The sequence below is a fragment of the Orbicella faveolata genome, unplaced genomic scaffold, assembly GCF_042242905.1.
Source record: "Orbicella faveolata isolate gen_17 unplaced genomic scaffold, um_ofav_v1 contig_12, whole genome shotgun sequence".
Classification (NCBI taxonomy): Eukaryota; Metazoa; Cnidaria; class Anthozoa; order Scleractinia; family Merulinidae; genus Orbicella; species Orbicella faveolata.
In genome coordinates this window covers 14,792,605-14,816,465 of record NW_028301539.1, presented here as the reverse complement: position 1 = coordinate 14,816,465, position 23,861 = coordinate 14,792,605, and the positions used below count along the sequence as shown (strand labels likewise).

The following is a 23,861-nucleotide window of genomic DNA, read 5'->3' as shown; positions in this document are numbered from 1 at the left end:
ATCACGATCGAAACAAACAAGAAAACCGTCAACTTCCTAGATGTAACCTTCGACCTCACAAGTGGAACTACCAGCCATTCATGAAACTTGGCACCAAATTACTATATGTCCACCGACAAAGCAATCCCCCCCAGTAATACTAAAGAATATCCCAGAAAACATTAAAAAGAGACTGACATGAATCTCATCCGGCCAAAAAGTTTTCAACAAAGCCATCTCCACTACCCATACCAAAGAGCACTTGATAAAAGTGGATATAGCAACAAGTTGATATACAACCCACAACGCATCTAAACACTGACAAGCAACTGCGAGAAAAATCACCACAGAAACATCACATGGTACAATTCCCCATAGAACTCCAGCATCAAAATCAACCTAGGAAGGAAGTTCCTTAACATTGTAGACAAACGTTTCCCAAAGAACCACCTGCTTCACAAGATCTTTGACAGGCACACGCTCAAGCCTAGCAACTCTTGCATGTCAAACATGAAATCCATTATCGTGACACACGACAAAACACTCCTCTCCGATTATACCCCAACCCCAATGTAACAATCCAACAAGAAAGTGCATTATCCAACAAAACACATTGACATGACTAAAGAGTAACAAATGGGAACAAGACCGTGTAAAGGGAAGCCATTTTGATTCCCCAGTGCATGTCTTTACATTGTATGTTGTGACTTTGTAGTGAATGGGAACAAGCTGAGACAGTTAACATTGAAGTATACCTACCATAATCTTCACCAAGTACACTGAAAATATGTTCACAACACATAGTGAGAAAATGTACAACATATTGTGGATTTTGAAAGTTTGGAATATTTGCATTGAAAATTATGAAGAAAACTCAGACTCCTTATGAAAAGTTGTGGTAGATGCAAAATAATGTTGTCCAATTTTATGCCCAGAGATTCAGCATATGTAGTGCAACTTTTGGACTATGTGTATGTGTTATTTGCCATGGACAAGTACAGTAGTACCCAAATGTAAGTTACCACCATCTTGCGAGAGGTGTCTCGATTCTACATACATACATACATACATACTTTATTTGAAATAGGTTAAATTAAAGGCAGCCAGACGTTGATGTGGACCTATATTTAATCTACAAGTAATATATAAAAATTATGCTAATAATGATCTAAATACAATTATCAATTTAAATGTAGTGAAAATTACTAAATTAAAAATATGTATAATCTTGATTCTTATGTGAGACCATGCATACTTCTTTCAGAAAGCTAATGTTTTAGATGAAAAATTTATGGCGACGCTGTTTTAAAAGGTTCTTGAAGTTCTTTAAGGAGGTGGACTGTTTGAGAGCGGTTGGAGTTAGTTCCCATGCTATTGGGCCTCTATATCTTAAGGAATTTCTACCAATGTCCAAGTTGAATCTATGTAGTACAAAGTGATTACTATTTCTAAGATTATAGTATGGGTTAGCAATACTAAAGAGGTTTGTTATTTTATCTGGGGTAATGTTACAATTTACTTTGTACATTAGAGTGAGTAGTTTCTTTTTATATTGATTTGATAGTGGCTCCCATCCAGTTGTTTCTAGGGCGTCTTGATCTGATATGTCCCGTGGTAGACTGTGAATGAGTTTAGCTGCCCTTGCATGAATGTGTTCAAGCTCGTTCATCAGAGATGGTGTGCTAGTGCCCCAAACTAAGCGACAATAAGTGATAGTAGGGACAATGCTGCTGAAGTAAATTGTTTCTAGTGTGCTTGTTGGTAGGTATTTAAATCTTTTAAACTGTCTTACTTTCTTTCCAAAAGATTTGCAGAGGTGTTCTGTGTGACTGTTCCAAGAGAGCTGGGAGTCAATAATGATCCCCAGACATCTTGTTTCGGAAACAACATTCAGGATCTTATCTCCTAGTGAGCCATAGAAGGCTGTATGGGATATGATCATAGCCTCAGACTTCCCAACGTGTATAGTTAATTTGTTGTTTCTGCACCAGAGCGAAATCTCTGAGAGGGCTCTGTTTAGACCGTCAACTACTTCATCTACATTGTTACCAATAATACGTAGCATCTTGTTGTCAGCGTACAATTCCAGGTTGCCCTCAGTTATCGAATCACTGAGATTGTTAATGTAGTATGTGAAGAGCCTGGGTCCTAGCAGGGACCCCTGTGGGACTCCGCGAGTAACTGGCCTAGTTTGTGAAGAACAACCATTGACTACGGCGAATTGCTTCCTGTCTTTCAGGTAACTGGTCAACCACTCCAGTATATCTCCGCTGAGTCCCATAGCTTGTAGTCTGTGGATTAATACATCGTGGGATACTGTGTCGAATGCCTTCTGAAAGTCAATAAAGACGACTCCGACTACTTTTCTGTTATCAATAGCTGTTTTCCAGGTCTCAGTCAGGTATATTAGAGTTTCCTCAGTTGATCTGCCTTGTCGAAAACCCCACTGGTTGTCATTCAGTTGCCCAGTGTCTGTGGTGAACTTGTCTAGTCTCTCACACACTAGACCCTCCAGTAATTTGCTAGGTAGGCTCAGCATTTGGAGAGGCCTGAAATTTCCTCTGTCTGTTTTGCTTCCCTTCTTATGGGTAGTGAGCATTCTGGATACTTTCCATTGGGATGGAACAGTGGAGTTAAGTGGGCTATGTCTAAAAACAGTATGGAGGCCTTCAGCAAAGGCCTCACCAATGAGATGTAGGTCTCGGGGAGCAATCGAGTCTGGGCCAGAGGCTTTATTAGGGTTGATGGTCTTGATACGTCTAAGGAGGTCTGATTTGTTGAGACTGATGCTGGAGAGAGTGGAAGTGATTCTGTAGATGTGTTCTATGTCCCGGGAGTTCGGTATTGGGTTTATTTGTGAGGCCAGGTTTGGTCGTCAAGTACCATGTGGCTCTGATCATCAGCAATGGGCCCAATGTTATTCAATTTCTTTTTATGGGTGATCGTTGCTACAAGCTTCCAAAAGTCTTTACTGCTTTCTGTGTTTTGGAATTCTTGACTCCAGTAGTTAGCCTCAGCGTCTCTAAGGAGCTTGGTAACTTCATTTCTTAGTTTCTTATATTCATCCCACAGGTCTTTGGACCCTGACTCCTTTGCACACTTGAGAGTTCTATAATGTTTGTTCACGGTTTTCCGAATATGAGAATTCATCCATGGTAAGCTGTCTGAACGTATTTTAACTCTCCTCTGGGGAATATGATCATTCACTATGTCCTTATTGAGAGTTTCCCATACCCAAGTGATGTCATCAAGGTCATCGAATGTTTCAATTACAGACCATGGGACAGTGCGAAAAGCATGTTTTAGTGTTTCAATATTGATTTGCTTGTAATTTTTTGCAAAAATGTATTTTGGGGGCGTCCTCTCACAATGCAGCTTAATGATACCATACATGAGGCAGTGGTCGGATAGGCCTGGGTCAAATGTTCCTGATGTTATTAACTTAGATGTATCAGAGGTAATCAGGAGGTCAAGCAAGGTAGAAGTAGTTAGAGTTGTTCTTGTGGGGTCTTTTACGACATTGTTAAGGTCAAAGCTGCCAAGGATTCTAAGCAGTCTTCTCCCTTCATAGTCCTTGGCAATCAAGTCATAGTTCAGGTCACCAAGGATCACTACATTTTTTCTGTTCCTCGCACAGTGTTCAAGCAGACTGTGAAATTTGTTGTAGAAGGTGTAATCATCCGGGGGTCTGTATACACAGCCAAGTAGTAGCTTCTGAGAGTTCACAGTGACATCAATCCAGATTGCTTCAATGTCTGATTTGAGATCGTCTCTCTTGTATACGTGCAAGCATTCTGAGTAATATATTATGCAGCCACCGCCTTGTTGATCCTTCCTGTGCAGCCTAGCGACTTGGTATCCTGTTAGCGTGACTTCCTCAGTGGGTGTTTCATCGTCCAAATGAGTTTCTGTGATTGCAAGGATGTCGAATTTACTCTCTGTTAACATTAATTTGATCTCGCTGATTTTCCTAATCAGGCTTCTGACATTAAGATGTGCAATCTTTAAACCATGGCCTTTGAGTTTGGTGTATAGGTCCCTGTAAGGACTTGGGGTGTTTCGATCCGTTCCCTGATTGTTGAGGTTTGCTGAATTGTCCGGCTCCGCATGGACAGAGTCTCGAGACAAGTCTTGTTTCTCTTGAGATGCATCTCATTTCTCTTGAGATGTGTCTCATTTCATTCAAGTCTTTTCTAGTTTCTTCTGAGTGTACTGTAAGTACTAATGGTTTGCATTGTGGTAACATTTTTTTTTGTAGTAACATACAATGCCAGTGTTCAAATAAAATAATGCAACTGTTGAGCATTACAAATTGCACCTCCAAATCACTTTGAAGGTTGATTTACACATGTGGTGAGATTAAGACATGATCATCGTTCGATTTGTTTATTTGCAATGGCAAAACTTAAAATTGTAAAGCCAGACTTCTTAAACATCAGTACCACTGCAGATGTAAATAAAACACTACGAAAGTTGGCAATCGACATCTAAATTGGCAGCACACTTGTGTTTATTTGTCTGTATTCGTTTCTTCTACTTTTGCCACACAAAAATCGATGAATGAGGCACAAAAAGAGAACAGAGTAGCAAGTTGCAGTGATCCTACTGAATAGTGCATGCATTGCAGCTCCACCTTTCCGCTTCAATAAATTCTTCTATTACTCTGAAAATTTATAGCTTACTTCTGCTGCCACAATACAGTTGACCCTCCTGTAAGCGACCACCAAAATGTCAAGCCTAGGTGGTCACTAAAGGAAGGTGGTCGCTTATGAGAGCTTGGACCATATTGGGTCAAAATTGTGCTTCATTAACATATGGTAACTGCAGAGATTTACCCCACGTGCCAATGCTCATCTAACCCATGTAATAACTTTAAGTGGCCAAAAAATATTTAAAGTGCCTATGAAGTAAAAATAATTGCTGCTTATTTGAAAGACTTTTCAAATTAAAGAAGAAAGGCATTTTCCTTTTTGGAATATCTTTTTTTCGTTTTTGAGATATTAACGTTTTTGTATTATGCAAATGCGAAAAGTGATGACATGATAGGTGGTTCCACTAAAACAGCACAACACTCAATCAAGAATATCTCTAGAAATATTAAAGCAGTGTTCTTTAAACTTGGCACGAGAAATGTACATCACAAAAGAAACAAAATGTTGCCCGTCGTGTCATTGCCATGACAACAGTTATGCCGCTGTTCCTGTTTTAATTAAGACTAAAATTTCCAGATTTTATCTTAAACAAGGATCATCCACTCTCAGTTAAGACAATATGGAACCATGTGTGTCCCAAGCAAGACCCTCTGTCCCACTGTAAAAGGTTGCAAACGGTGATATTTGATTTTTCTCAGAAAGAGACTGGAGCCAAGAGTGTTGCCATGGCAACAACATAGTAGGTGTCATTCTGTTTTTTTTGTGATGAACATTTCTGGTGCCACGTTTGACGAACACTGCTGCAATATTTCTGGAGATATTCTTTATTCAGTATTTTACTGCTAAAGTGGAACTATTTATGACGTTGACCATCACTTTCCTCATTTGCATAATACAAAAACATGAATATCTCCAAAATGAAAAAAGATATTCCAAAAAGGAAAATGCCACTCTTCTTTACTTTGAAAAGCCTTTGAAATAAGCAGCAATTATTTTTTACTTCATAGGCACTTTAATAAGCTCTCCAAAGTATTTTATTCAGAGTATCACTCTGTTAAACTACCTAATAAGACAAACAGTGCAAGTCTCACAATAGTTATAAATTGAATCTTTCATGTTGTCTAAACATTAAGGGAAACTGAATAATAATAATAATATTTAGTTCGTAGAGTGTGATCGTCCGGGTGAGTGTAGTTCTGAAAAGAACTGTTGTTGGTGACTGATGTTTCGACAACCTGAGCGGAAGTCATCTTCAGAGTCAAGTGAATAGTGTTTGTCAGTCGATGATGTTATAAGTCTGGTCTGTTGAACGTGATTGGTCAGTATAGCCATGATGGTATTGGCTGAAAGACTCGTGTAAAGTTTGTCATCAGTCATTGGTGGGTTGCGATCCATCTATTGTTAGTCAAATAGGTCGGTTTTTGGTCCGTGTATTGTTAAGTCGGTCTGTTAGAAGTCCGTTTGTCGGTTTCGTTTCTGTCATGGATAAGTAGTTTGTAAGGCACCAGTAGTTGTTGACATCTGTTAAGAGGCGTTTGTTCTAGGTTAGTGTACCAGTTTTCCAGAGTCAGTCGTTGAAAATAGTTTGTACTGTAGGTTAAGCACTGAGCACAGTCCCAGTCAATGCTGTGGTTTGTCAGTTGATGATGTACAGCAATGTGATTGTTGGCATCACCATTTCTCGTGGCTCGTTTGTGTTCAGTCAGTCTCGTGTTAAGGTTTCTGCCAGTCTCATTAATGTAGGAAGCCTGGCAGTCGGAGCATTTGATCTTGTAAACTGCTCCCTGTCTGTCGTTAGGTTTGTCTCTGTCTTTCACGTTGGTCAGTAAGTGTCGTAACATAGTTGTAGGTTTGTGGGCTACACGAATGTTGTAGGGCTCCGTGAGATGGTCTCAGAAGTGCCCTTAATGTAAGGTATAGTCACTGTAGTAACAGGTGTAGGGTTCCTGTTTGTAGCGTCAGCTTCAGTAGGTTGGTAAATGTTTTGTCTAATAAAGTCAGTGTTGTAGTTGTGTTTGTGAAAAACATGTTCAAGGTATCTGTTTTCGTCACGTAAGATGTGCGGTGTGTCAAAAACTAGTTGCGCTCGTCTCGTCAAAGCCTTTATAGTCGTGGCTTTGTGTGAAGTTGGGTTGTAGGATGATTCATCAAGTAATCTGTCGGTATGCGTCCGTTTTCTGTACACTGTCGTTTGTAGTTCGTTGTTGTTGCGGCTTACCAAACAGTCTAGAAAAGGAAGTTTTCCATTTTCTTCGATCTCTTTAGTAAACTGGATGTCAGCATTCTGTTCATTTAGGTGGTCGTGAAAATCATCAATTTTGTCTTTGTGAACAGCGGTAAAGGTGTCGTCAACGTAGCATAACCAAAACGGTATCGTTTGTCAGCAAGTTGCAAGGGCGCGTTCCTCCACGTGTTGCTTCACAAATTCTGCGACAACAGAAACAAGCAATCCCATTGCTGTTCCATACAACTGTTTGTAGTGTTTACCATTGTACTGAAAGTAAGTCGATGTAAGGCAAAGGTTCAGTAGGTCCATGATGTCTTCTGTCGGTAATGGTAGTTTAACAGTAGATTGTTGTATAGCGGTCTTGGTTCACTGTAATGCCAATTGAAGTGGAATACTGGTGAACAGTGATTTCACATCAAAAGACACAAGTTTGTAGTCGTCAGGTATCTGTACTGTCTTAATAGCATCAATAAAGTTCTCCGTAGATTGTAGTTTGCGTCTTGATTTGTCAGTAAGGGGTTGCAGTAAGGGGTTTATTACCGGAAGCTCTCTTACCTACCGGTGATATATGGAGAGGTCCTGTTCTAAATATATCATTAATCACATAAATAAGGGAATAAAATATGTTCTAAAACTAAAATAATGCAGAAAGAAAAAGAAGTTACATAACTGAGACTGATTCCAATAATTTGCATTTAAATCGAATATGGTACACGAGTTTCTTAAATCTCTATCTAAATTATTCCAATCTTTGAAAGCATGGTAACAAGTTCTTTGCTTTCCCCAATTTCGTTTTACAGATGGAAGTCTAAGATCGTCTTTGTTGAGTGTACTGTAACTATATACATGGCTGTTTCTTAGCAGTTCTATACTGTGGGAAGTTTTTCATTAACATATTTATAAACATAGAGGCAACTATGAAAGAGCCTCCATTGTTCTAAGCCTAACCAGTCAAGTTGATTAAGTGCCTGCATTGTGGAAGAATACAAAGGTCTAACTTAAATAAGTCTGACAGCCTTATTTTGTCGCAACTGTAGGTTGTTCATTAGAGCAGCATTATCCTTGTCGCCCCATACCATGTCAGCGTAGTCTACAATCGGAAGGACGAGGCTTTTGTAGTAAAGAAGGCGTGCACTAAATGGTAGTAAGTGCTTAATTCTGTGCAGAAGGCCTAATCTTTGGTTCACCTTAGGTATTACATGATCAACATGTTCAGACCATGTAAATTTAGAGGACAGTACAACTCCTAGATATTTAAAACTCTCCACACCATCAACTTCAGTGCCACAAACAGACACCGATATACTATTGACTTTACATAGCCTAAAATCACTACCAATAAGCATGAATTTGGTCTTGTCGAGGTCAAGAGTAAGCTTGTTATCATTTAAGCAATTTGCAATAGCAAGCAAGTCGTTGTTGAGAGTGCTTTCTAAGTCAGCTGGGTTTGAAGAATAACAATAAAGTACCGCATCGTCTGCATACAGGGCTACTCTAAAGTGCTTGTTTTTGTTTTATAAATAAGGAACAAAATGGGGGCCAAAATGCTGCCCTGGAGCATGCTGTGTGTAACAGGCAACATATCAGATAATTCGGGGCTACAGGATGTAAACTGCAAACAGCCACTGAGATATGATTCAAACCATTTAGCTGCATCAGAAGTTAGCCCTAAAGACTACAACTTGCGCAGCAAAATTGTGTGGTTGACCGTATCAAGGCTTTAGATAGGTCCAAGAATACAGCACCAAACAACTTACCTCTTTCCATGTTTAGTAGGATTTCATTGGCGATACTAGAAACAGTGGTAATTGTGGAATGTTTAGGAGACCCCACTGCTTATCACTAAGTAAATCATGTCGACTAAGGTGCTTATACAATGACTCAGCCCTGTCTAAGATTTTGCCAAGATTTGGTAAAATAGAAATAATAAGGATTGGATTGCTAGCTTTAAGTCTGACAGCCCTATTATATTGCTGGTGATTTACATGTTAATTGTGAACTGTTCTTGTGAACAGTAAATCAGTTCCAATTTTCTGTAATTATAAGACATTTTTAAAAGGTCGTCTCTTTTAAGACTGATAGAGTTCTTTAAATTTTTAAATGTTTTACTGATTCGCGTAAAAAGTCAATTTCGAGAAAAAAATCCAGTACTTCCTGATGAGAAATTTCCGTCTTTTGTACTACCAAGGAATGTGATGATATTACAACACCTTGTTATCCAATTTCTGCTCTATTTTCTATCAAGTGGTCACTTACGAGAGGTTAAAAAGAAAAGAAAATTTCAAACTTTTAGCTCTAAAAGTGGTCGCAGTCGCTTACAAGAGGTGGTCACTTACAAGAGGTTCCAAATAATAGTGATTTGGCTGGGAAACTTTTGGTATTATTTTTGGAAAACTGGTTGCTGAGGAGAGTTGGCTGCTTATGAGAGGTGGTTTCAACTGGAGGTTCAACTGCATTAAGTTTGATTACCTCTCTTCCTTTCCCTACAAGTGTATGTCACTCCTTACCCTCCCCTCCCAGCCCTTTGGCTTCATTATTGGCTTTGTGAAGAACATGGTGAATCCCTGATACGATAAAAAAAGAAAAACAAACCACAAAAATAAACAGCTTGGAAAGCAATGGCCTAAAAGCATCGTGAACTTCCATCTTTTAATTTGGCGATCAATAGATATTGTGTCAATTTGCTGTAAGAATCTACATTGTTGCCTAAATTGTGCTCTGGTTAGCCTAAGTAGCACTTAGGTTAGCCTTAATATCAGGGACTTGACATTGGCTAGTTCTCAATTATTTTAAGGGTTAACCCCTACAGATATCCATATCCCACAGTGGCTCTTACATGTACCTGTAGTGCCATTAATTTTGGTCATTTCACCATTTCATGGTTTAAACATGCCTGACATTGTGATAATATTTTATGGAAAAGGCAATGCTGAATAGGAAGGCAGAAACAAGGTGCAGTCAGATAAAGAAGACCAGTGGCAGGGTACACAAATGACCATGGCACAAATTTTCAATAAGTGACCAGGTTTCCAAAATAGATTAGGAAGTATTCCGATAAGACTTACTGCCCAGGGGCTACTGTGCTATCATGGTAAATTTTTGTTGACCCTATTATCATTCTTGGCTTGCTTCAAGTCATTACCAATTTAAGTAACCATTGGTCTCCAAGGATGCAAAGATAGTTATACTGAGATTTGTGTACCTACTGAATATGTAAACAAACTAGGATGTGACAAAAAAAGGAACAGATCTTTCTACCTTGTGAGAAGACCCAATCATACCACAGTCTCTAGCAACACTCACTGCTGTCAACATGTTATCTCCTGCCAATAACAACCTCAGAGTTAATCTCTAATTAAAACATTACAGGAAGTTGACAAAATAATGCTGCTGCCAAAAGAAACTGCACTGCTCTGGGTTGAATTCCAACATCAATATCAATCTGAACATCGATCAGGATGAACATTATTGGTGTATTTAACATCTCTGCCCTCAACAGTTCTGATGTTTTGACTGGCCATTTCAAATAGAAACCAGCAAAAAGTTGTCAAAAAGATGTCAAACTTCAATCAAAAACTTTCTCAAGTGGTAACAGTATGGTGTGTAGCACTGTAACGAATACTTGTCAGCTGCATGAAATTTGCATTATTAGTACATTTCAGTCAGCAATAATAATAATTATTGAGCAACTGCATGCAGAATAACCATGCTTGTTACTGCATCAGTGTACTTGAATTTACATCTGTCATGAATCATATAATCACAGTTCTAAAGTTATAAATAGTAATAAAAAATGCCAGAAAGTCAGTTATGTAGTAGACGTTTCAGACCTACATGTACGTATAGCCTTTCCTCAGTGCACTAAGGAAGGGCTAGGCCCAAAATGTCTGCTAAAATTAACTTTTTGGCACAAGTTTATTTAACAAATAAAGAAGCCTAAGCTGTGTATTACACTGTGATAAAACATGACAGACATTTGAGAACACAAGGGAAATGTAGAAAACACTTTCCGCAGGTGAGTGTTTTCTACATTTCTCGATTGTTCTCAAATGTCCGTCGTGTTTTATCACAGTGTAATACACGGCTTAGGCTTCTTCTTTTGCTTTACGACAATGTATCCTACCTGTCACCATCACAGTCCTGATATCAGCACTATGAAGCATTCTTATGACAGGTGAAGTCTGTGGTTTGAGAGCATTTTGAAGGATCAAAAGCCCTAGGAATATCAGCTTTGTCTCTATGTAATCCCTGTGAAATAAAATAATTTTTACAACTATACATTATTTTGTATTTTTTTAATGAAACATGATTTACCTGCTGTAGCCTTTGCATTTTTAACTGAAATGTGATTGCTTGCTTTTTTCTGTGAACGTGAAGCTGTTTTTCAAATTTTTCATAATGCGTGAAAAGGCCAATTACTTATGCGTGAAACTGTTTTCAGAAGAGGTATAGGGGACGCTCCATGTCCTGTATGAACCCTGCACTACTCAACCAAGTTACTCTTCTCATAAATACCAACATTGCAATTTTTCTATATTACACAAAATTTCAGACAATTGACCACTCGCTATTATTAAATTTTTCATTTAAAATATTCTCCACCTCTGAATGGTTTAAAATCTAGTCAGTTTTTCATAATGTACTAATTAACCTGACCAAATCAAAAAGATTTGCATTATTTGTCGAAGTTATTATTGCACAATTGATATCAGTTGTACAACAACAAAAAATAAAAGACAGTTGATGTCAGGAAACAGCAAGTGCTGGCTTTAGCAGTGCAAATCTAAAGATTGCAAAAATAGGCTGGAAGATTTCAAATGCTTATCAACAGATATTTATGAATTAGTAAAAAAACAACTATTGAATTTGGCTTTCATGTGATAGCTTAGAGTGTGTTACCTACATGCACCTCAGCATTCATGTTGGATTTGGTAGGTTATTCCTCCTTACATGGTCTATGTAATTCTTGATATTACACTTAACATGATCCAAAAGTGTTTATTATTTGTAATGAATGAATTACAGTTGCCACAAAACCATAAAATAACGCGTACATATTTTTGCCTCAATATGTTTTTGACATTAATTTTTTTTTGACAATTATAATGTGTGCAACTGAAAACTTAAGTAAATTATTTACCTTTTATGTCCTACATGTCACATTGATAAATTACTGTCCTTCAATTTAAAGGTGCTAGGTAACCCAATTTTAGGTAATTTCAGCTCTTACAATGTACCAGCTGCTGCATGGTCATGAAATTAACTGAAATATCACAATAAGAGAATAAGAGTGTTGTTTATCATGCTCAGAAATCACCCTTCTTTGATTTGTGGCTGATATTTTGCCAATAAAAGACTGCTGCTCAACCAACTTGAAGTTAAGAGCTCATGCTTGAAAAAAACAGTTACCTAGTAAAATACTGTGACCTAGCCCCTTTAAATACAAGACCACTCTATTCCTTCACATTTTCACTTTTAGTTACACTAGCATACACTGTATGTAACACTACATGAATATCAAAATTACCGTGTGACTCGATGGACCTGGTGCCATGACAATTTTCTATCTAATGGTTTCCATGCTAAACCTAGTACTCTGTAACCACTCAGGGTATAGTGTTGAAGAACATCGTGAAAATCTACGGGAACTAAAAGTTACAGATTATTAAAAATGTGTGGCTCACTCAAGTTGACTTTTTATCAAATCTAAATCTACATTTTTAAAATACATTCAAGGAAGGTATCAATCATAACTGTGGCTGTGGTTTAGACATCTGATGGGAATTAGCAACAATATTAATACACCTTCATTTCTATCTTTCCTTTTTAACAGGGAGTGTTCATTTTGCTGTCGCTGAAAACAAAGTCTTTTAAAGAAATACTTCTCCTGATAGGAAGAAACTCTTCAGCATACATGTATGCAATGATGTAATATATAATTTATGAAAAAATTACACAATTTCAGACAATGTTGACTCAAAAAGTTTCTTTGAGTCATTGATTTCAATGTCATAATTTGCATCCTTGAGTGACGGTTTTGTGCATGCTTTTTTAATTTTTTAAACTAAAGAGAATGATTTATGTAACAAAAACACAGGTCATCATGTTTGTTCAGGAGAAAACTAGCATTTATTTTGCTGTCAAGCTTAAGCTTGTTGTTTACATCATCAGTGCCAACTCTCCTGGATTATCTGTAGGGAGTTTCCCAGATACACACCTATTCTCCTGGTATTCTGTACAGTTAACTAAATCTCTCAAACAATATGAAGGAAATACTCTTCTCTCACACCACTGGCAGCCTTGTCAAGCTGACTGCCACCGCCTGACCCTTATTGCAGAATCAAAGCTAATAAAAGGAGCATTATGCTAAAGACTGGAGATAACAAAAAAAGTTCAAGGCTTGTACATTATATACTGGCATTGTATAAAAACTTAAAATCTTCCGGTGTGTGGGTGGGAAAGTCGGCAATGGCAGAGGCAACAAAAACAACTGCCTGCCCAATAAGTCACATGACCTATACCCAGGCCCCAGGGGCACGTGAGAAAAAAATTTTTCACTTACTTGTATTTCATTTCACTCATCCAGTGAAAAATTACTCTTTTTCATTTTGGCTGACATTTGGAAATGTTCTTTGAGACAATTTTGGATATTTGATGCCTTTTTGCACCTATGTATGTACATGCACTTGTGTGCACACATTAATTACACAAAAGTCATGCTCAGTAGGGATGAGCAATGCAATAGGCCCTTCACATGATCTGGTCACATGGTACAAAATCACACATGCTGGGATGCAAGTCGCACAGTTCTAAAACAAAGGCAGGTTAAGGTGGACTGGTAAGAGTTGCTTTGTTTTGGAAGTCCCACTATGCAACTTGCATCCCAGCATGTGTGATTTTGTACAATGTGACTGGATTGTGCAAAGGGCCTATTCTGAGGAATTGCGTTAAGTGCACCTTACCACTATATATTTTAGTTTTAGCCAAGAGCTTTTAATAATTGTGGGGAAATGGAACATTGAGATGAATGCACACTTTGACTGTTTTAGCTTGCTTTGGCATTACTCAAAAAGCTCATCACAGAACATCATTTTGTTGAACTTGATAAGTTTAATTCATACTTCCTACTTTGCTCATATTTTAAGCGACTTGTCTAGTCTTACTTTATGGCAAACAAGCTACATGTGGGTGTACATGTAAGCCACCCAAATTTATGCCCACATGGAAGGCGCTGATCGAGTAATCTCTACATCAAGGAAGGCAAACTGCAGGTTTCTGACTGTCCTACATATTACAAATGAAGTAAAGCTACAGTTCCTACCAGTTTGTAGTTGACAAAAACTTGCAATGGTCTCTGGGGCACCTTTAACATATGCATCCATGTTAGGCGCTCCTAATGTGCGGCACACAACACTCATGCACTTGAGGTCTGATGAAAATGGGAACTGGCGAACAATGGCTATCTCATATGGTGTCTGGTGCAAGAAATATTAGACCAAAAGTTCTATTACAAATAGCAAAAAATAATAGAAATTCAAGGACGATATTATAGCTGGATTAAACAACAGTAATGATCACTGAGTTTTAGTTTGGTAGATTAGGTCCATTTAAGATGTTATGCTTCTGCTGTGATGAACTTAATTGACATTAGGTTTGATTGTAGCACAGCAGAAACACAACTTTGATTTAGACGTGATGCCAGAGTCATACCAAATTCAGGATTTACTGAAGCCACGTAACAATATTCTCCTCATAACTCCCCACTGGAATGAAATTCTGCCAAATTACATTAATGTAATTTATTAAATTTGTTTAGCATGCCAGAAGCACAACATTTGAATCATTGCCATGCCAGAGTTGTGTAGCACAGCAGACCTTGTTGAACTTAATTGCTTGCCAAACGTAATTCAAAAGCTTGATTCAGACCTTCTATTTCCTCCGTGCTTATGTTGAACATAATTCCTGAAATTAGTTCAGCATGGCAGAAGTACAACATCTGAACTGGGCCTTAAAATAGTAACCTAGCAACATGTATTTGTGACAACAGTGTTAAACGCTGCATTACATCATCAATGATAATTAAGTCTTCAGCTACTTGCTGATGGAGTAGTCTAGCTAGGCTAATGACTCTTGACAAGCTGAATTCTGATTATGATATGATTCCATTGGGAGTCAGGCTGTGATGGGTTTGCATCGCATTCATGAGGAGTAACAATTACCTCAAAGCATGCCAACAGCATTGAGAGTAATGCTCTTTTTGTATGGCTTCCCAAGTGACTCTTAAATTCATGCGTTAAGGATGGGGACACCACAACAGTTATTGTATCTTTAATAATTAAAAACAGAACTTTAGACAAATTTTAATACAACAATGTAAGTATGTTTGTAAGAAACTAGATGTCTAAGGACTACAGATCATGTAGACTGAATCTACACCATATTATCATTCTTAGTTGTATACTTAAGCAGTATATGATCAATAATCAACTTACATGCCCCCGCAAAGCAGATTCGACATTGAACTCCTCAGCAGTTTTGGGTTTAACAATAGTCGGAACTATGTTGTCAAACTTTGTATTGTCTTCACCAGGTTCTTCAAGGATCTGAAAAGATTGAGCAGTATCAAGAAAAGTGTAGCTTGAAGAGCCAAAAGAACAAAGAAGAATGGAGGAAATAATATATAGCTGTAAAACAATACATCATGAGAAAATAAGTACATTATCAATGGCTTCTAAAGGGTAAAGCAACTATATATGTCGCAGCATTACAAATGGCGGCAAAGGACTTTCTGAAAGTGGCAAGTGACTCGTGATCAAATGTGTCACACAAATTGGACTCAGAGTCAATAGTAACATAGTTGAATCACAATAATCTTAATTAACAATGGATAAAAAGATCAGTTTATGCCTGGCCTTTAGCTTAGAAGTTTATTGATGGAATTTGATGAATATCAAATTTATTTAATAAACAATCATTTAATCAAGTTATTTAAAAATAATTTTAAATAATTTTAAAATCATATATTTAAAAATAATTTGATTAACTCAGCTAAATGACCTACAGTGTATCCTGGCTTGTTTCATATTCATGAAATAAGTTAACAATCTGAGTGAAATTGATATTTTGGGCCACTGGCACTTTGCTTTGTTATAATTGATAATTAGCTGTAGTTGAATTTATATTTTAACCAATCCCAAAGAACCTGTTTGTTAACAACCTCTATAAATTCTTCAAGTCAACTTTTAATAATTGCATCAAGATCATGATAATTATTGTTGTCATTCACTCGGTAAAATCAAATTTCCAAACACTTGGACCACATTCAGACTTCATTATCATCTACATCATTAATAAGTGATGTTATCACAGAACAATCCGGCTTAATAGATGGCTTTATATCTACTTAAACAATGTCATCTTTTAAACCATCGCTTACCCACCAAAAGTCTAATTGTCTTATAATATTATGCTGAAATTGTGTCCATAATACTAAAAAGAGAAAGAAATGTCTGCTTTTTAATTTTTAAAATTTTATAGATTGTTTCTCAGTCATGAAGTGGTGTTTCTTTAACTGCTAAAATTTACTTTTGCAGGAAGTAGTACATATTATAGTCAGTATTTTACTTTTTCACAAAGAATACAATTTATAACAATTATTATATTATTTTTACCAAGAACCATTTTGTGCAAGCACACTTGGCTAATTTCCTTTAAAGACCTTTACTGATTGCCAGACTATAAAATACTACTTCATATTACTCTGGAGAAACTGATTTGTTATATTGAGGGTTTGTTACATTGAAGACCTTGTTATAACGAATTTGTGACAAACAACCAAAATGAATAGTTTGTTACATCAAGTATATAGTTAATAACAATCAATGGTCATTATTTTGTAACAGTGTTACATAATGCACTACCCAGCATCTCCAGACCTGAAAGAAGTGATTTTGAAGGGGGACAGAGGAAAAATAGATTGAGAAGACCATTTTACCCAGTCGGTAGCCTCAAACATCCTAAGATCCAGGGGATCACCAGTCAATTTGCCATCTATTACTGTTAGTGAGTGACAAGTTGCCATGGCAGTCAACATTGGACCTTGGGGAATACTTTCATCCCCAGGTATCATTAAACCAAATCTGAAAAAAATATATAAATCAAATTATAATACCTAGAATATAGTATCAAAATTCAAGAAAATTTTGACAACTTACACCACAAAAGGAGGGAAAAGTCTGCATTATGCCAAAGTTTCTTTTATTTTAGGAGCTCATCATACCTTCAGTAGCCAGAAGGGATTAAGAGCATTTCTACTCCCATAAAGTTTCATGTCAAAGAACTTCAAAATGACTCAAACCAGAAATTACACAATGCAGAGTACATTTTTGTCAAATGCATGATGGAAACAATACCAAATAACATGAAGTTAGAGCTCCAAGAAGAGCGCTGGCCACGAAAATTTTCCCTGACAGTTTTGTCCATTTACCGGATTATGACACCTTCCTGGTTTATTTTTTTTTATTTTTTTTACTATTGCATACAATACTTACATTACTTACAATACTAATATCACGTACTCCACTACTTACATTACTTACAATACGACCGTTACTTACACTACGATTGCACTACTAACACTACGATTACACACAACAACTACTACAGATGCTCTGCCTACACAACTGATAATACAAATCTTGCTCTACATTGTACTCTAATTACACAACTGCTTTGTGTTACAAGATACTCTATATAAAATTACAATAAAGCTATTTGAATTATCATGAATGTACATATAAATTTACATAATTTACAAGCAGCACTTACTCCTTTACAAAAAAATTGGATTGTTATTCAAAACTAGGTTCCATTTTGCCTGAAAATGTTTTAAGCTTCAGATACTTTGAGAGGCTATAAGCTTTTCAGTTTCATATTTTCTCCTGACCACATCTTCAAAAGGCAAAAAGAGAGGGATTTGTTTATTTTTGCGACAATTCCACAAATAAATTTTACCTAAAATGATAAAGTAGTTGAGCAGGCTAGATCTCTGATCTAATATTCCTAATATAATGTTAATATATTCCAGTTTTATTTGCTCCCTGGTTACTGTCAACCAAAAGTTTTCAAATTTAGTCCAAAATTCTGTTGAGAAGGAGCATCGATAAAAGAAATGTTCTAATGTTTCTCGAGAGGTTTGACAAAACATACAAAGATCACTTTGAATCCTTCCGATTTTTGCTAATCGGGTATTCAAAAACAAAATGTCGTTTAAAATTTTGAACCAAAAACATTGTACAAATGTTTCAAGAGCAACTGATTTTGCCAGTACAAACGCTTTTTGAGTCTCTTCTTCACTTAGGTTAAAATCTGACATTAGTTTAGAGAACCCTCTTGAATGTTTGGCTTTTTCTTGAATGAGAAAAGCATAAAAGTTTCTACTCTTGCTCGAGAGAGGATCAAAATCTTTGTTACCACATTTTAACTCAAGTGTATTTAAAACGTTTCTATCGACGATGAGATTCCTTAAATGCTTTGGCACAGAGCAGCGAACAGCAGACCACCTCAAGTAATTTGAGCCTATCAGTCCCTTGTCCTTTGCTATGTTAAAGGATTCAACATTGTTCCGAGAATACATTAAGTCGCTGATAAAAATTATCCCGGCATTCATATAGTTATGATAACAGATCGGTTTGCCATCTATCTTTATATTACAATTATTCCAAATTATAGAGTCAAAAGCTTTAGAATCCGTTGAAAAATTTGAGCGAAATTCAGACCACCACTGCAGCATTTCTAAATAAAAAATCAAATTAATATGATAGTCATTATAGTTGCAGTGAAAAAAGAAAAAACCTCCATAAGGTTTGAGCAAATGTCTAAGATAGCTTTTCCATGGAGACGGTTCAGGATTCAAAATTTTCGAAATCCATGCTAATCTAAGAGACTTAATTGAAGTCTCTAGATCAGTGAGATTTAATCCACCATAGTCAGAGCAATTAATTGTAGCTCTTCTGGTTATTTTATCAGGCCCTTTCCACAAGAATTTATATATTATCGTTTGAATCAGTGATATAAATTCCAAGGGAGGTGAGAGGATACAAAATATATATACCAATTTAGGGAGAACATGACTTTTAATGATTGATACTTTACCAAATAAAGAGAGACCTCTCCAGCTCCAATGATGTATTTGCTTTTTAATTTCGATAATCTTGTCGTGGAAATTTTTCTGAAAAGACACTTCTTTGTTATAACTGTAGTGTACCCCAAAACTTTTATGCTTTTACACCATTTTAAAGATAAGGGTCTCTCGGGGCTGTCATGACACGAACCAATCTACATTGCCTCTGTCTTAGTATAATTAACCTTTAAACCTGATAGTTTTCCAAAACGATCAAGTAATTTAAAGAGATTTTGTGCGGATGTTAAATCGGATAAAAAGGTAGTGAGGTCATCTGCATATTGGACAGGTTTCCATTCCTCTAAGTCCAATTTAATTCCTTTAATATCGATACTAGTTCGGATTGCAGCAGCTAAAGTCTCAATTGAGATCACAAATAGCTATGGCAACAGAGGATCCCCTTGCCTAACACCTCTGCTTAACTCAAAATTAGCAGAAAAAGATCCATTGTTTATAATGCAACTGGATACATTACTATAAAATGTTTTCACCCATCTTACAAGACTGTGACCAAAGCCAAAAATTTCTAAGCATTTAAACATAAAATTCCATTCAAGGCTGTCGAATGCCTTTTAAAAATCTACGAATAATAAATATACCCGGAATATCAAATGTTTTAGTGTATTCCATGACATCTAGAATTAATCTAGCTGCTTCCCCTATGTATCGACCTGAAACATATCCAGTCTGATTGCTGTGGATTATCTCTGGTAAAATTTTAGTAATTCGTGTTGCTATTACTTTGGATGCTGTTTTAGTGTCAACATTGGTGAGAGAAATCGGTCTCCAATTTTCAAGACGGGTTCTGTCTTTACCTGTTTTTTCGATAAGTGTAATGACCCCTTGCCTTTGTGAGTTAGACATTTCTCCCTCTTTATAAGCCTCGTTAAAGCTTTAGACCACCATTTCACCGATTGATGACCAAAAGACAATATAAAATTCAATTGGCAGACCATCATTTCCAGGTGTCTTACCTAGTTGGAATGTTTTGATAGTGTTTTGGCATTCTTCAATTGTTATTTTTCCTTCGCATTTCTCATTTACTTCACTTGATAACTTTGATAGATTTGGATTTTCAAAGAAGAGTGCTGCATCTGGAGTGTCTAACTTTGTTTTGGAACTGCTGTACAGCTTAGTGTAAAATTGCTTTTGTGTGTTCATTATCGAGAGTGGATCGGTAGAGATAACTCCACTAATGTATAATTTTTTTAATATGTTTCTTAATATGGTTACGTTTCTCCAAATTTAAAAAATACTTACTATTCTTTTCTCCGTGTTCATGCCATCGTACCCTTGCCCGTATAATTTATAAACCTTCAACTTTTTTGTCATACATCGATTCAAGTTCGCTTTTATATCTTTCCATTGTTATTCGCGTATTGTCACAGGGATTATCTTGAAAGGCAGCTAATGATTCTTGATATTTGTTAGTTAATTCTCTTTCATGTTTTTGTCGAATTTGCAATAAACGCTTTGAGAAAATAATAGAATCGTTTCTAATATTAAATTTTATCCAATCCCAAATTGATCTTCGGTCTCTGAGATCCTTTGCTTCCTCAAGCCAAATATTAGGCAATTTATCAATGATCATCTTTTTATATTCTTCATTTGCCAATAGTGTCGTATTCAATTTCCAATAGCTAGGACCTCTGTTATTTTCCTTAATTTCTTTGAGTTCTAAGAATACTGCAGAATGGTCTGATTTGATTGAGGGCAAAATATCCACACTTGTAACTAAATCATGCAGTTTATGTGAAATCAACCAGTAATCTAATCTACAAAATACAAAAGGAGAACAGCGACCCCAAGTGAAACTTTGCTGATTTGGATTTTTTATGTGCCAAATGTCATGGAGACTGAACTCATCTTGAATTTCTTCAATAGATTTTATGACGTGCCTCCGGGGAATTTGAATTCCACCTTTTTTATCCAGATTGATGTTCAAGGGACAATTAAAATCACCTCCCATAATTATGTTCTCTTCATTTCCGGAATCATTGGTTCTTAATAGTTTTGATAGTTTATGATAAAATTGAACAGCTTCTGCATCTTTGTTGGGCCCGTAGATATTTGCAATTGTATAATTTTCCTCTTTGATCAAAGCTTTAAACAACAAAAGTCTTCCGCTCGAATCTGTCTGAGACAACATTATATCAATGTCAAAGCTGTTCTTTATAAGCACCATGACACTTCTGGCGTTTGTACTCCCATGAGAAAATAATATCTCTGCACCCCATTCTTTTTTCCACTGAGCCTAATGCTCCTTGCTTGAATGCGTTTCTTGTAAAAATATCAAATCGACTTTTTGCTTTCTGCACCAGGAAAATATTGCTCTTCTTTTTTTAAAAATTACTTATGCCTCTCACGTTAAAGCATAATAATTTAATTGTATCAGGCTTCGAGTTTTGTTTACTCAGCATTTTAACTTCCTGGTTTATTTACTTTATTTGAAAAAATCCCCTTATACACCTATGGTAAACAATGACTGCAAACTGTGCACACCAGCACAAATTTACAAAATACATGCATAAAAATTAATCTTGTGTAAGTTACATGACAGTTTATTTCTACACGTATCAGTCGCAAAATAAAAATTGAACAAATGCTGGTGAACTGCCGTTCAGTACCTTGCAAAATTTTGTTTAATGGCTGGTGAAATGTTGGTCCTTGAAAATTTCTGATAACTTGGAGAAAATTCGAAAAAAAGTCGCTCTTTGTTCTAGCCACTCAAAAGACTGCAAAATTCCACTCAAACTTTTGAGCAAACTTTTTGAAAAATCACAGGAACAAAGAACAAAATTTGTGCTTTTTTGCATGTATTACTTTTGCACAATACTCTACAACAGACTAGCCTGCGTCGCAGCCGGACGTGTCATAAAGTCCCCGATATAGTCCGTTTGCGAAACAGCTCCCAAAAGCTGGTTCTGATATCCCGCATGGATACACAGATCTGTGTATCCATTTCTGATTGGCTAGTTTCTTATGCGCCTTGTGACTGGTCATATTCTTGCAAAATATATCATGCAATGCTAAACAATGGCGTGACAGACCTACACAACTCCTATCCACGTGTAACAGCCGCTTCGAAAGTTTTGCTCGAACTAGTACATCTTTAAGGATCTGCCCCTTTTGCATGGTATGATAGGGGGATCTTTGAGTATTTCGCTAAGCAATATTCCTGTGTTTTTATGAGGACATTTCAGTAGAGTAGAGCCGTTAGGGCGTTAGAGGCCATAGGTCTGTGTGGTTTCCGTTGTTATCCGCATGTAACTTTTAGAGTTTGACACCTCTGGTTTTTGCTATGTGCTGTTTTTTTTGGCTCATTTGTATTGCAAGATATGTGTTAAGCTCATTTGATATTAGCTATGGAGGGAAAAAGTTTGAAATATTCGGGAACATGTTGACTACTTGCATTTTTATTATTACGTCGCGCCCGGCTGTGTTTGATTAGATGTTGCAAGTTATGCTGCTTCTTATCACGGGTGTCATTTATCTTTGTCCGGCCTCGCCAGAGAATCTGGTCTTCCATAAGTGGTCACAACGGTGATATTACAACGAGAATACTGGAACCACGAGGCTTGTCGAACAGAGCATTGGCAGCGATCGGAAGGTACTGGAAAATCAAAAATTTACCGTAGCCCGTCGGCAAATTTACAAAAATATTTTGACCTTCAACAAATTCGCGAAGCGAGTTTCCCTGTTCGGGTAGAAGATTATCGATTTCAAACTGCTCTCTCGCAGCTTTGAACACTTTTTGCCAACCTTCTTCCGTAATTGCGGGAATCTTATTTCCAACTCAAGTTAGATTGGACGTTTAATAATGTACGAATTTACAAATGCACTTGGGAAACTCGCACAAAATTACATTTAGCATTACATGTAGTTGCGTGATCACTTTTGCAAGAATTATCCAATCAGAAAGCGTGTAAGAAACTAGCCAATCAAAAATGGATACACAAACTGCGGGATATCAGAACAAGCTTTTGAGAGCCGTTGCGCAGACGGACTATACTGGCGGTTTAGACTGACTGCGACGCAGGCTACAACACACTAGCCATTAGAAGGTGTCTTCCAGCAACTTATACCAACCAGTCAGAAACATGCACATAGTAAATTAAGGACACCATTAAGTGTCATGAATGGAGTGCAAATGTAGTTCCTTCATTCACCATTATTTTAACTGCTATCGATTTCATCATTGATATGCACTCAGATCGTCTCAATTCTAGCTCAACACTCCTCTTTTTCCTCTATATGACTGTCTCTTGATACCATTGTTTGCATGTTTTTCTGTTTTGAACTATTAATCTGTCTTGATCATTGTAACACCTTGGACAGCCGTGCCAATAGTAGCTGTGGTATTGATATACAGTGTGGTTTTTGAGTTGTACCCATCCACAGGAAACTTCTCGATCCACCTCTCACCACCGTGACCACACATAGAGTGATGGATGTGAATTTTTCTGTTTTTAACTTCTTGTTCCAGCCACCTGTTGATTGATTCTTCTAGAGCAGTGCTCTTAGGGAAGAAGGCTTTCTCATATACTGTCTGTGACAATTCAACTCTCTCATTTAGACATTTGATAGTTGTTTGTCCCTGAGAGCATGTTTGAATGTGTCATTGACGGTTGTAAGCTTGTGTGAATCTAGCAAGACAATGAACACATGCACACACCCTTCCTAGCCTTCCAATGTCATTTATAAGAAACGTGTGTCCATCGTAAGCTCTGATTGTACGTATGTTGTTCAGGACATCTGATGGGTTTCTTCTTAAATGCCATATTACTTCTCCTGTTCCCTCGTGCTGTCAGCAGTCAGCGAA

General features: G+C 36.9%; 1 protein-coding gene and 2 pseudogenes across 3 annotated transcripts in view; all 3 read right to left on the bottom strand.

Annotated features, from left to right (window-relative positions):
* Window positions 1-23,861, bottom strand: part of LOC110040455 (polyamine-transporting ATPase 13A3-like) — a 188,958-nt gene that overhangs the window by 44,669 nt on the left and 120,428 nt on the right. For all 3 annotated transcript variants that reach the window (XM_020745691.2, XM_020745692.2, XM_089282495.1), the window contains 6 exons: window positions 16,853-16,997; window positions 15,351-15,461; window positions 14,180-14,333; window positions 12,386-12,506; window positions 10,982-11,106; window positions 10,117-10,181 (listed from right to left, as the gene is read on the bottom strand). In XM_020745691.2, coding sequence (XP_020601350.2) covers window positions 10,117-10,181; window positions 10,982-11,106; window positions 12,386-12,506; window positions 14,180-14,333; window positions 15,351-15,461; window positions 16,853-16,997 — 721 coding nt within the window. The remainder of the gene's footprint in view (window positions 1-10,116; window positions 10,182-10,981; window positions 11,107-12,385; window positions 12,507-14,179; window positions 14,334-15,350; window positions 15,462-16,852; window positions 16,998-23,861) is intronic.
* Window positions 5,381-7,495, bottom strand: LOC149116811 (uncharacterized; annotated as a pseudogene).
* Window positions 7,459-10,082, bottom strand: LOC149116810 (uncharacterized; annotated as a pseudogene).